Below are 14,019 nucleotides of genomic sequence, written 5' to 3' on the forward strand. Positions count from 1 at the left end.
CCTCTGTCCATCTCTCCATGCATAAATTCATAATGTATTGTAAACCACATATGAAGAATAGGCAATACTTACATCCTCAGAGAAGTATCTTTCGATTATACTGTAAGCCAGCTTATATATATCAACATTTTCGTGGTTCTGTAGAAATTCAATTTTATCTAAACCTGAAAAAAAAAAGGAACATTATTAACAATGATAAAGTGAGCTTTCATTCATGATAATCATGGTTATTTTCAAAGGCAAAGGAAGGCACTACTTGTTAAAGTTAGAAATGTCTACCACCAGCTATGGCCACAATATTTCAAACTTTTGACAGAAAATCTTTGAATATGACAAAGTACTATACCATAAATTTTATCACAAGTAGCAATACAATAAAACATGTATTGTAGCAAAATAACTAGACTATGCAATTCTGGTGCTGCTCATGGAAAATGAGTTTTGAAACCAAAAGAGTAGTTTCAGGAGAAAAGTTAACTCAGAAACTATATGAGATGCAAGTTGTTTCTCTAATTAAATAATATGTCACTAGCCATATATGTAAATTGCAGTCTAATACTCTGGTTTTGTTTCACTAGTTAGTAATGTCAATTTCCTTATTTTATGTGACCTACATGGAATTCTAAGTGGTGATGGCTTACCTGTGTTGATGGTCACACTGAACATTAGAATAATGACAAACACCTTCTTGCCATTCACTTACTATGTATATAACTCCCATTTCTTCATGACTATTTCCTACCACCTTTGTCATGTAATACACCTATTCTTTTTTTCCATACTTAGTTACCTGGTGCTTAAATTTATTCACTCACTCATCCCTTACAATATCATAGTACCCAGCATGTCTACCCATTCACTCATTCACTCTCTCGCTCTTCACAAATCACTCACTCACTCTTAACAATATCAAAGTACGCAGCATGCTTACCGCCACATTCCTCAATCATATTTGCTACCACCTCAACTTCATCACCCGCCCTGTTGAGGATGTTGGAGATGCCATCAAGAACCACCTGAATGACTTGAATATCTTTACAAGTCAACAAGTTGCAGAAAGGTGGAATGACACCCTTACTCACAAGATAAGAAACCTGAGATATAAAGATAAATATTTTACTACAATGTGTCAACTGCAATACCACAATACACAAAAAATTAAGAAAAGAATATACATACACACAACAGCAAGTTACCCCAAAAACCTATGCAGTAAGAATACAAAAGACAAATGGTGTTACTTTACTGTGGAGTCCATCTATCTCTGGTTCATATTCCTAAATGTTTCAGTATCTGGTCTAGATTACTTTTAATAAGCAGCAGTGGGCTTATTAAAAGTAGTTATTGAGATTTTCAAAGATGTACCAGTGGCTATTGTGCCTGGGTACAAATCTGCAGGCCCCAGTTAGAATTCAGGTTGGGATAGTTGGCACACAGCTCACTTAATTGTTGATTCTTCCCTCACATTGGTCAATAAATGGGTAACTGGGGAAACCTAGGGAAGGTAAACTGTGGAAATCTGGACATGACAATAGCCTTGTCCTGCATTGTGATATAACATTCACCACAAGCTTAGAGGCCAATGTGCAGCTATGATGTATGCTCCCAACAATACTTTTGCCTATTTCATGATTCTGGCAGGATTATGCATGTCAAAAGAGAGAGAGAGAGAGAGAGAGAGAGAGAGAGAGAGAGAGAGAGAGAGAGAGAGAGAGAGAGAGAGAGAGAGAGAGAGAGAGAGAGAGAGAGAGAGAGAGAGAGAGAGAGAGAGAGAGAGAGAGAGAGAAACTCCAATAACCCAAATAATCACCACTCTAGCTTCTAAAAACAATCCTAATGGGGGAACAGTTCATTTAAGGATACAGGCATTTGTGTCATGATCAGTGGTTAGAGGGAGCTAAACTAACTGAATCATAGTGTGTGAAAAAAAATGTTTTATCTTCAAAATAAAAACATGTGCATATTGACCATTGGGTATGTAAGGTATCTGTACACACCTGCTGTTTACTGCCTGAGATGGTGAGGTTACTAATAGCCCAAGCAGCTTCTTTTTGTGTCTGAAATTCTCCTTTGGTCAGTTGGGTGATGATCATGGGAATGAGACCTGCATCAATCACTGCTTGCACTTGTTGCTTGTTACCAGCTGTGATATTGCTCAAGAACCACACAGCCTCCTATGATTGAAAGTAATCATTAAACATGGTAATTAAGACAATAATACTAAAGACTGAGAAGACTGTTCACCTAAATTCCTGTTATGTCAGCATCATCTTCATTTTGAGGGAAAGTTTCCCTTTAAATACAATATCTAAAGTAAGAATCAAGTTCACAGTAAAAGGAACTAGACATGTAACTAGAAAACATATAATAAACTACCTAATAAATTTACTTTGCTATAAGTCTTGGACAACCAGACTAACCTTGTTAATTTTTTCTTTTTGGTGTGTAAGTAGAGCAGGGAAGTGAAACAATGCACCACAGTTGAGCACAACTTGTGTCTGATCATCTGTACCAGTCACAATGTTGCCAACTGCTCTTAAAGCAGCTGTCTGAACCTGTCACAAAGCAAAATTTTACTTTCATATTCTACATTTTTTTATGAAAGTAAAAATAAGCACATCCACACACACACATATGTGTGTGTGTGTGTGTATGAAGATGCATATCCATGTGGCCATTATGGATTTCTGTGGTACAAGCCATGGTTTTTATAAATGTAGTCAATAACATGTACAACTCTCTCTCACCACAGCTTACAGACTGACAGTATGTTCCTTAACATTATGTATACAAACCACAGTCACTCACAAATAACATTCTCTCTCTCTCTCTCTCTCTCTCTCTCTTTCTCTTTCTCAATGCAATCCAAAGACACAAAGTATATTCCCCCACAGTCTGTGTACAAACCACAATTACCATAGTCTCTCTCTCTCTCAGCCTACAATTCCACATTATTATGTATGTGTAGAAATACTACAAATCAGTCACTCAATGAAGTCCCTCACTGATAGTGTTTTATCCAACACCTCTCACCTTTACTCTTCTGGTATAGGGATTAGTTGGTTGTACCCAACACTCTTACAACAACAACATTCAAAAGGATCCAAGAACTTGATGAAGTCTGTCTGTCCTCCATCAATGATCCTGCATTACAACATCTTGGATTCACAGCTGGTATGTAGTGATATGTAGTGACCTTTGGCAATGTGTACTGGTAGGCTAGCAATGCATAGCCTTTTCAGCTATAAAATGACAAGATGTTGTGCTTTGTCACAACATCTTGTTGTGTTGAAGTCTGTCTGTCCTGCATCACTGATCCTGCATTACAACATCTTGGATTCACAGCTGGTATGTAGTGATATGTAGTGACCTTTGGCAATGTGTACTGGTAGGCTAGCAATGCATAGCCTTTTGAGCTATAAAATGACAAGATGTTGTGCTTTGTCAGTCTTTCCCTAATGACCTTTTTAGGATCAACTGCAGGGTCAAAAAGGAGGAAGCCACATTAGTAATCTGCATTCCTGTTCCAAGAGAATCTATGATGCACAACAGCTAAATTAAGAAAATCAGAGGGTTACATTACTATAATCACTGCCACAGTGATAGATGTCTGTCAAAATTTTTACTAAATATAAATAGGTGTGTGACAGGATCTTATGCAAAAGCATGTAATCCTCATAATTTGTGTACAAACAGGTATAGCTGGGAGCAATGACAAAAAATTTTATCACAATAACCGATAAATCGATAATGATAACCTTATCTGCGATGACTGAAAATCGATAACTAGCAATAAATTTATCGTCCAATAACTGATAACCGATAAATCAATAAATCCAAAATTCCAATACTAGTGATAATGATACTGATATTTTTAATAAAAGCTGATGAATCCAAATCTTTATTCTATCTTTATCTTAGAAAACTTACAAAAATCTTAGAAAACTTCAAATTCAATTTTTATCCTGTCTCTTCACTAATGAAAAGTAGTATTTTCAGTACAATAACTACATTTGATTTTGAAAGTTTAAAACTTCAACATGATCATGTTCCAAAAACTAAAATTATCAATTACTGCTAGTTTGGAACCAAAAGTATCGGTGATACCAATGAATCAATGACAAAGGAAAAATAATTATCAGATAACTGATAACCTGATATCATTATTGCGATAATGCCCAACCAATGCAAATCAGTCCCTTACTAATAACCTTCTCTCTCTCTCTGCCCACAACACACAGAGTATATGTTGTTATGATCACAGATTTGTGCCTCACTTACAACCGCCTCAAACTGGGCTAGCTTCCCCCAAGTCACCACCTGCATGACTTGGTGCAGGGCCTTATATTGGTTACAAGGTCCTTCTGGTCTCTTGCACCCTTTAAACAAACTGTCACAACATCAGGTTCTGCTTCCCTTCTTGGCTGCCACTACCTGGGTTGGGCTACACTGCCACTTCCTGTGCAGTATATTGAGGGCCCTAATTCACCTCCACAGGGTCCTTCTGGCTTCCTGTGGTGAATTACACAACTGAGGTTGCCAGGCTGTTTCAACTTCTACAGGCAATGAAGTACTACAACTGCAAAGTCACTCCAACAGGTGGGAAAGAATTGATTGCCACATTCTAGGAAGTACAGCTAAAACAAGCAACAAACATAAATAAGGACTACAATATTCTATGGAATACCACCCTCTCAAACTACAAGACTAATAACTACCCACATCCATAGAACATTATCTCTCCTTCTGCCATGCAACACCATTTGTGTCTTCTCTGAAGACGAACCACGGCCACCCAGGACCAATTGGGTTTGGAGAAGAAACAAACACCGCAACAACACTGAGACCTCAGGCGTTCTCTAAGTCCAGGGCCCCCTAAAGAGTACTGGAGCCTAGTTGCATTTAACAATACAACAATGTATGTACAAACAAGCTGCATGACATGACAAGGAAGAGAGGAGGGTGCAGGGGATGTGGTGGAGTAGTGACACACACACACACACACACACACATGCCTAGCACAGACTCACTGCAGGCTGCGGGCTACAAAATCATCTCAATAATCTTGCCTGCTTCACCTCCCTAAAGGGACTAATGGAAATCTGACTGTATTATGTTGTTCTGTACTTTATATTTTTTCAAATGACAGCACTCCCAACATGGTGCTCAAATGGGAAGGGCAGGAAATTAAAATAAATCTTGTAGCCTACTCAATTGACTTCCATTTGCCAAGATTTGCTCCATCTATTTATATTATCTAAATCATCTTGCAGAACCATACATTCATTTACATTTTCTACCCTTCTCATCAGCTTAGCATCATCCGCAAATAAGTTCATATAACTATTTCTCCATTCATGTCATTCACATATATTACAAACATTATCAGTCCTAACACTGACCCCTGTGCGACACCACTGGTTACTTTCAGCCAAGATGAATGCCTTGTATTACAGTTCTCATCTCTCTATCATCCAGATAATCCTCCATCCACTCCACCAGTCTTTCTCCAATTTTTCCATAATTTTTTATCTTCCATAGCAATCTTCAGTGTGGTACTTTGTCAAATGCTTTCTTCAAGTCTAAGTAGACACCATCCACCCATTTATCTCTCTCCTGCAAAATACTGACTACCCTTGAATAAAAGGACAATAAGTTCATGGAGCATGATCTTCCCCTCCTAAATTCAAATTGACAATTTACCAAAACTTTATTTCCTTCAAAGTGTTCCACCCATCTTTCCTTCATTGTTCTTTCACATTATTTTCCTACAACACTAGTCAAGGACACTGGTCTATAATTTAGTGGCTTTAGTGTGTGTGTGTGTGTGTGTGTGTGTGTGTGTGTGTGTGTGTGTGTGTGTGTGTGTGTGTGTGTGTGTGTAAGCATGTTATAAGATATTAGGAACAGTCTATACCACATTCTGAGTATTACTTCCTGGTGAAATATATCAGACTTTGTATCATATGAAGAATAATAAAATCATCACATTCATGTCTGGAAGCATTTTTGTATCCTACATGTTGATAACAGTAATAATTAAAAATGTGACTTCTCAAAAGACTAACCTTGACTTCTTTATGAGACAAGAGAGGTATAAGCTTTGGTACCACCCCACTGTCTATGACCAGTTGAATGTTTGTATTTCCTCCATCAGTGAGATAACTCAGTGCCCAGACAGTATCCACCAGTATCTGATGAAAGAGTTTTACATGTTATTTTATACATGAAGATCTGCTTAAGTGGATATTAATGTGCTAAGGATGTACAGATTGAAGAGATATGAACATGTCAGGAAGAGGGACAAGGGATAAGTGCCATGCACTTAGAAGTGTTGGAGTGTTGGGTAGCTGGAAGGAGACTAGCAGCAAGATGGAGGAAGACCTGGAGACAATGTGTGGAGGAAGATGAGAAGAATGATCAGAGAAAAGTTCATCTACAATCTAAATATGAAAAAAGGGAGACACTCATAAGCTGTTCAATCCCGTAAGTGAGAGCAAATAAGGTCATTAGACAAAATGATAATGATGTTGACTTATATATTAAACAGAATTTGCAATAATCCTCAAGTATGAGACTAGATGATAAAACAATAGTGAGTAATCAGCAGATTACAAATGGATACAAGGTAAGTGCCAAGGAGCTCACTGAGGTATCCTGGTGATGGATGAGGATATTGAGGGCAGGCAATATTTCCTTTATTGTCTGCTGGGGGTGGTGGAGGCTCCTTGTTTCTGCACAGATTTACGACAACCCAAGTAACGTTTCTTAGGAATCCAATGGGTATCTCTGGATTTATGAAGCTAAGGAGTGGCTGGACAACACCCAACGAAATAACGTAGTCTCTGAGCTGTGGCCCATCACCAATTATATTACCTGTAAATTTTTTTTTTTTTAATACATACATAAATGAATAAATCTAAAATAAAGTTGTAAAGATTTCAATGTAAAGAGAGAATAAATATGTTATTTTAAAGAATTTCTTATACTTTAAAAATTTACTTCAGTGCTGGTAAGAGAAGTACAGTCAGCCAAGAACCTAACAATAATTCAAAGATATTTTTCTCATTTCCAACATGCAAAATTCAGTTTTTGTATTAATATGATGCTCTGGTTCCTGAAATATAAACATTTTATAAATAAATAAATACATACATAAATAAATAAATATGTATATTGGAACCTTGGTTACCGAACAGCTCCCTTTTTGAACAAATTGGTTTTCAAACAAAAATTTGAACTCATCATTGCTTCGGTTGCAATACCATAATTCAGTTCTCGAAGTTACTTGATTTCAAATATTGAAAGAAATAGCAAAAAATGCTGTTTATTACTAATTTATAATTTCTATAAATACTTATTTCATTTTTATATATTTGGAGGAGAGACACAGTGTAAGACAGTAATTCTATCTTTGAAATAAGGTAAATGTGATCCTGTTGAAAAGCCTCAATGTAAACGAACAGTTTTCAGCACTCAGGAGTAATCCTGAGCCACCTGTCTCTCTCTCTCGATGACCCCAAACATCATCACTACTGCACAACTGCATTTTTTCAGTAGCTTTTCCCAGCAGCAAGATGTTTAAGTGTCATAATCACCTTCATTTTGGTGGTAAGTGGGTTACTCCTCTCTGTGCCCCTCTGTAAGGCTTCCCTTACTAGATCGGTGACAAAGAGAATACCTGCACGGTCTAGAGAGTATCTTCTGATGAGTTGAGTGTCACCAAGTTCATTCAATACATAATTTCTAGATAAATAATTTATGAGCTGGAGATGTTGTGAAGCAGCCATCTTGGCTTTGGGAGCACCTGTCACAAGCCACTAAGACAGGGTAGGCTGGTGTCTAGGAATGGATTAATCCATTTTAAACTGATTCATATGGGGAAAATAGTTTTGGTTTTCGAACATTTTCGATTTTGAACGGTATTCAGGAGTGAATTAAATTCTAGAACTGAGATTCCACTATATATATATATATATATATATATATATACACACACACACACAAAAACCTCCATAATTTGCCATAACAGGGGCTCAGCCTCTGCCAACTTACTGAAATTCTGACGTGAAATACCACTAAACACCCTGGAAAACCTCCCCTGCAAGTTCTGAATTGACAATTTAATTCCCTTCCTTCCTCTAGAGCAGTTGTTCTTAACCTTTTTTTAGCTGCAACCCAAAATCCTGTCCAGATTGACCATGGCAACCCATATACCTTCATACATAGTAGTAACTGTAGCTGTAGCAGCAGCAGCAGCAGTGGCAACAGTGGTAGTAGCAGTAGTAGTAGTAGTAGCAGTACAACAATTATAGAAAAAAAATAATAATAATAAGTGAAGACTGTTGCATTATCCACCTCACTTTCCCAGTTGAGGAGTTGAAACAGATATGATGCAGCATTGGTGTGACACTGTCATTGACACATTGGCTCCTGACTTCCTCTACACCCCCCTCCTCCTTCCCTCCACTTTTCAAATATCAACCAATGGTTAGCTTTAAAAGACAAGAGTAGATGTAGGCTATTTTTTTTCACCTCAATTAAACTGTCTATATTTCTAACGATTTGCTTAGCCTTATGTGTTCATAACTTAAGTATTCTATACAAAGGATTAATACTTTGATAACATTTTGAATATGTATATTGGAGAAAATATTGTGCACATACCCTTGGCAACCCAACTCTGGATTGCAACCCAGGGGTTAAGAACTACTACTCTAGAGCCTTCCCTTAAACCTTGCTCTAAGTACATGATGGTAAGAAGGGATGCTGGTTCTGGTTCTGGTTGAAGATCAAGAAGTTTAGCTTTTGCAACAGCACCTCCCTCATGTAGTCATTTATGATTTCTTTTCTTTAATTTAATGTGCTCAATTGTTTCTCTCAGATATGAGGCCCCATGAACCAGAATCTGAGACACAACTGTGAAAATTCAGAAAATGCAATTAAAGTTTTGTCTTTTTGGGTGATCAATATCTTTTTTACCTGCAAGTAGTACAAAAAAAATGTTATAGAGGAACCTCGGTTCTTGAACTTAATTAGTTCCTGAATGCCATTCAAAATCCTAAGTGTTTGGAAACAGAAACTATTTTCCCAATAGGAATCAATGGAAAATGGATTAATCTGTTCCTGGACACCTGTCCACCCTGTCTTAGCAGTTTTAGTCTGTTTTATTAACGACTTTCTCTTTATTCCTTAAAATTGTCCGATTCTCTTTTGTGTTGTGTGATGACATCTTTGTAGTGTGTTGTCTCTATCACAATTTCAGGTATGTGACCCTTTTTCAAGTGGCTGCGGTGGTATGTTTACTCTCAATGTCTAAGGAGAGAATGAGTAGCTAGCCAAAGTGGCCAGCACTAATATATATATATATATATATATATATATATATATATATATATATATATATATATATATATATATATATATATATATATATATATATATATATATATATATATATTATATACACATATATATGAATGCTAATCATAATTAGAACTGGGGTATTATTTGTTTATTTCACCAAAAGATAGGTCTAAGTAAGAAGTAAGAAAATTCTTACCTCATAATCAATGTTAAAATATGCAGTAATCCTCAAAAAATCATATAATTACATTTTTTGGCTCATATATTTATGGCCTCAGTTTTTTTTTGCAAACTTCCTTCTTCTCACCAATATTTTTTGCCTTCTTTCTACCATGTTCTTGTGCAGGATGTCAGGGCTAGATGGTGGGAAAGAGTCACCAATGTCCCTATCAGACATGATGCTGCATTAAGTATTGCAATCCACAAAAAATGGGTGTTGCTAAGGAAGAGATTACTATTGCTTGACAATGCATTAGGTGACCATGCCTTGGGCATCCACCAATGATACATGGCATGATTGGCTGAGAGCCACTGATGTCATGGAAAGCAAAGCCCACCATTGGATGGTATCTCTTAACTCTATCTGGTCTGGCACCATCCTTGCATGATCTTACCTGGAAAGTTCTTCAGCTTTTTGTTATCCTCCTATAAATTGAAATTTAGTATGCTTCATACTGAGTCAGAGGAACCTATAGTGTTTCATACCATGACCAGTAGAACATGCTATCCCTCAGCTTCCCCTATTCTGTGGGGCTTCATATCAATTAGTTATCCTTGTACTTTTCCTTATCTTCTTCCAAAAACTGTATGGCATCTATTTTGTTGCTTTGAGTTACTCTTGTCCAAGAGGAGCTCACCAATAATCCAGTCTTTATTTTCTAAATATATGGTCTTTGTAATTTATCCACTTGTCTCCACTCCTCAAATTTCAAAAATATGAAAAATCAAGAGCTTTGAGAGAGAGAGAGAGAGAGAGAGAGAGAGAGAGAGAGAGAGAGAGAGAGAGAGAGAGAGAGAGAGAGAGAGAGAGAGAGAGAGAGAGAGAGAGAGAGAGAGAGAGAGAGAGAGAGAGAGAGAGAGAGAGAGAGAGAGAGAGAGAGAGAGAGAGAGAGAGAGAGAATATATAAAAAAAAGTTAGTGTTATCCAGGGGTGCACTAAGAAACCTTTCTTGGGTACTCTAAATGGATACTTCAGGTTATGACCCCTGACTTTCCAGTCTTTGAATATCACCAGCACTCTTGGCTTACTCAGGACCTTTATAATTTCCTTTACTGAAATATGAACCACCAAAAAGTGAATACTATACATGCAATGCTCACCTAGTGCCCAGACAGCTTGTTCACAAACATTCTGGCTTGAAGAGTGTAAGAGCTTAAGAAACAAAGGTACAGCTCCAGCATGGACCACTGCCTGTGTCTGCCTCGAAGTACCTGAGGCTATGTTGGTGAGGGCCCACGCTGCTTCAAACTGCAGTGAAGGACTGTTGAGGGAACACAAATCTAAGATGTTAGTTGATATAGAACACAAATCTTATAGTTAGCTGAGATAACATATTCCTTAGTTAGGATTTGTAAACATAGTTATTTCAAGATATAGAAAATTGTGATAATTGACCTATGACATACAACAGTTAAATTTCAACAATATTACACCTATACTATGATGTATTTACACTGCTTAAGTGTTTATCACAAAAAAAAAAAACATGTATTGAACACCCATTGTTCGGGATGTTTGGGACTGGAAATATTTCAGATTCTGAAATACATATAAAGTGGTACCTCAGTATATGTCCGCTTTAGAATAAGTCCAACTTGGTATACATCCTGTTTGGATGTGAAAAAAATTTCCTTGGTATACAACCTTTGTTTGGAATACGACTGGCATGCTAGAAATTGCAAGGCTCAAAATGAGTCATGACACTGCACGCTACCCTTGTTTACCTATCACAACTGCCAATGAGCAGTGTTGCCAGGTTGGTGGATTTCCTGTCCAAATGTGGTGGATTTTTATCTTTGCTAGTGAGCCTCAACCAGGTCCAAGTAAGGAAAAGAGACAACAAAGAAAAAGAGAAAAAACACCAGAATTTCAGAATCTCTCTTCTCAGCACCATCCTATAGTAGGCACTCAACTTTTCTCAACAAGGTAAAGTGAAGTTAAATTTTCATTTACTTCATCTAACTGCTTTTGTATTTACTATATTTGACAGCATATAAAATGCACCTTTTTCATAAGAAATGGTTAAAAAATCACCTGGTCTTATTTGCGAATGTGAGGCCTACCACAGATTTAATTTCAAAATTTCCTTCACTCGTACACCCAAAGTTTTGCACCACTGTATCATAGGCAAGGATACTCTCTCTCTCTCTCTCTCTCTCTCTCTCTCTCTCTCTCTCTCTCATCTCTCTCTCTCTCTCTCTCTCTCTCTCTCTCCCTCCCTCCTTTCCTCCCCCCCTCCCTCCCTCCCTTCCCATTCCCTCCCTCTCCCTTCACTTTCTCCTTTCATCCATCCCACCCACCCACCATCCCTACCTTCCTCCCTCCCTCTGTGTGTGTGTGTGTGTGTGTGTGTGTGTGTGTGTGTGTGTGTGTGTGTGTGTGTGTGTGTGAGAGAGAGAGAGAGAGAGAGAGAGAGAGAGAGAGAGAGAGAGAGAGAGAGAGAGAGAGAGAGAGAGGGAGAGAGAGAGAGAGAGAGAGAGAGAGAGAGAGAGAGAGAGAGAGAGAGAGAGAGAGAGAGCAAAAACACACACACAAACACACATGCATGCACGCACATGCACATGTACGCACACACACACACGCAAGCACGCACGCACGCACACACACACACACACACACACACACACACACACCACACACACACACACACACAGTTTTAGATGTGATGGTACTGCACAGCCACAGTGCCGCATCACACCAGGACACACACACACACAGATTTTTATATGCAATGGTGCTGCACTGACACACACATAGATTTTTAAATGCAATGGTGCTGCATTGCCACAGCACTGCTTTACACTAGATGTGAGGGCAAAAACACACACACACACACACACAGGTACTGTATTTTGAGATAAGGGAGTAAAGCAGGGGAAAAGTTAGCTTCTTCATGGGCCAGAATGCATAAGCACTTTTCAGTGTTTTCAAAACTTTGAAATTTTGTGATTCTCGAGTTTAGAGATATATCTTTCAAGAGGGAGGTTTCAAGACACTTATTCTTTAATTTTTGACTACTGCTTTGGACCCTATTTGGGGGACCAGCATCTCAGTGGGCCTTTTTTTTTTTTTTTTTTTTTTTTTGCCAGCGTCTCCCACACACAAAAAAGTTATTCTGCACATATTCCTCAAACACTTAATTTCCATTACATTCAACTGTCTCCTCTGCTACTCTCATGTTCCCTGTTTTCAGCACCATACAGCACAGTGGGCATCACCCTTCCCTTGTGTAACCTTCTCTTCACACTCATACGTAATATCCTATGCTTAAAGATCATTCTCAGATCATCATGTACTTTACCTGTTCTTCTAATTCTGCACTTCACCTCTGTGTCAACTCTTCCAACCACTGTAACTGCTGATCTCAAATATTTGAAATAGATTCAGCTCTTCCAGCTCTTCTCCATTAAATTTCTCAATTTCCATCTTTTCACCACCCATCTCTTTCATTTATTTATGTATTTTACTTTTACCAACATTCACATTCAGCTTTTTCCTCCTACAAACATGCCCCAACTCCTCCACCAGTCTTTTCAACTTCCTCTGAGCTACCATAGTTGTATCATCAGCAAATAGTAGCGGACTCAAGATCCAACGCCCTTTCTTCCTCACTGATCAAACTCCGGTCTCTGCCTAATACCCTCTTATTCATTTCTTTCACAACACCATCAAAGTACAAAGTAAACAACCACAATGACATTACACTAGCTTGACACAAACCTACTCTGGAAAAAGCTCACTCACCAGTAAACTACAAATAAACAAATAAATATAAAAAATAAGAATAAGAATAATAATAACAGTAAGTAGTATTATAAGCTTACTTGTCAGTGCCTTCTAAGCATTTAACAAGAATAGGAAGGAAGCCAGACTGAATAAGGTCATCTATAGGTGGATTTCTGTCAGAAGACAGCAGCTTTCGAGCCGCCTGTACTGCTGGCAGCTGTACCATCTGATCCTCACTTGCTGCATTCTCCACAATCAATGCCAAGTTAGCTGCTGTTAGCTGCTTGTCAACATCATCATCATCTGGAAGGAAATAAAATACTCAGTGAAAAAATATTTAGAGGAAGTGATGGACAAGGGCTTGGATATGGAACTCTTGCTGATCCAAATTTGTATTGCTGGAAGATGGCTATTTTTCTACTATTGCCAAAAGCCTACAAAATACCTACATTCTTCCTATCAACAGTATTTTTGATGGAGATTGCATTGGAGAGCTTCAGGGCAAAGATGTCACTCAAGAAAGCCAACTTGCATTGTCATGGGTGGAGGCCATCCATCTAAGTGTCCAAAGTAGGATGACAAAGTAAGTGCGTAAATAAGAATAATTGCAGAAGCATTATAGCTCAAGAATATGATAAAACTTCAGAACTTGCCCATATACAAACTGATATAATTTAATCCTCATTAATAAATAGGTACACAAGCCA

The 14,019-nt window shown here is 37.9% G+C and overlaps 1 protein-coding gene across 1 annotated transcript in view; it reads right to left on the reverse strand.

The window, feature by feature from the left end:
- The window catches only part of LOC135107603 (importin subunit alpha-3-like), a 31,433-nt gene that overhangs the window by 8,109 nt on the left and 9,305 nt on the right, over positions 1-14,019 (reverse strand). The window contains 9 exon segments of the mRNA XM_064017635.1: positions 73-164; positions 932-1,094; positions 1,998-2,174; positions 2,421-2,555; positions 6,069-6,194; positions 6,649-6,702; positions 6,704-6,876; positions 10,687-10,847; positions 13,411-13,615. Coding sequence (XP_063873705.1) covers positions 73-164; positions 932-1,094; positions 1,998-2,174; positions 2,421-2,555; positions 6,069-6,194; positions 6,649-6,702; positions 6,704-6,876; positions 10,687-10,847; positions 13,411-13,615 — 1,286 coding nt within the window.

This window comes from Scylla paramamosain, chromosome 15, assembly GCF_035594125.1.
Source record: "Scylla paramamosain isolate STU-SP2022 chromosome 15, ASM3559412v1, whole genome shotgun sequence".
Classification (NCBI taxonomy): domain Eukaryota; kingdom Metazoa; phylum Arthropoda; class Malacostraca; order Decapoda; family Portunidae; genus Scylla; species Scylla paramamosain.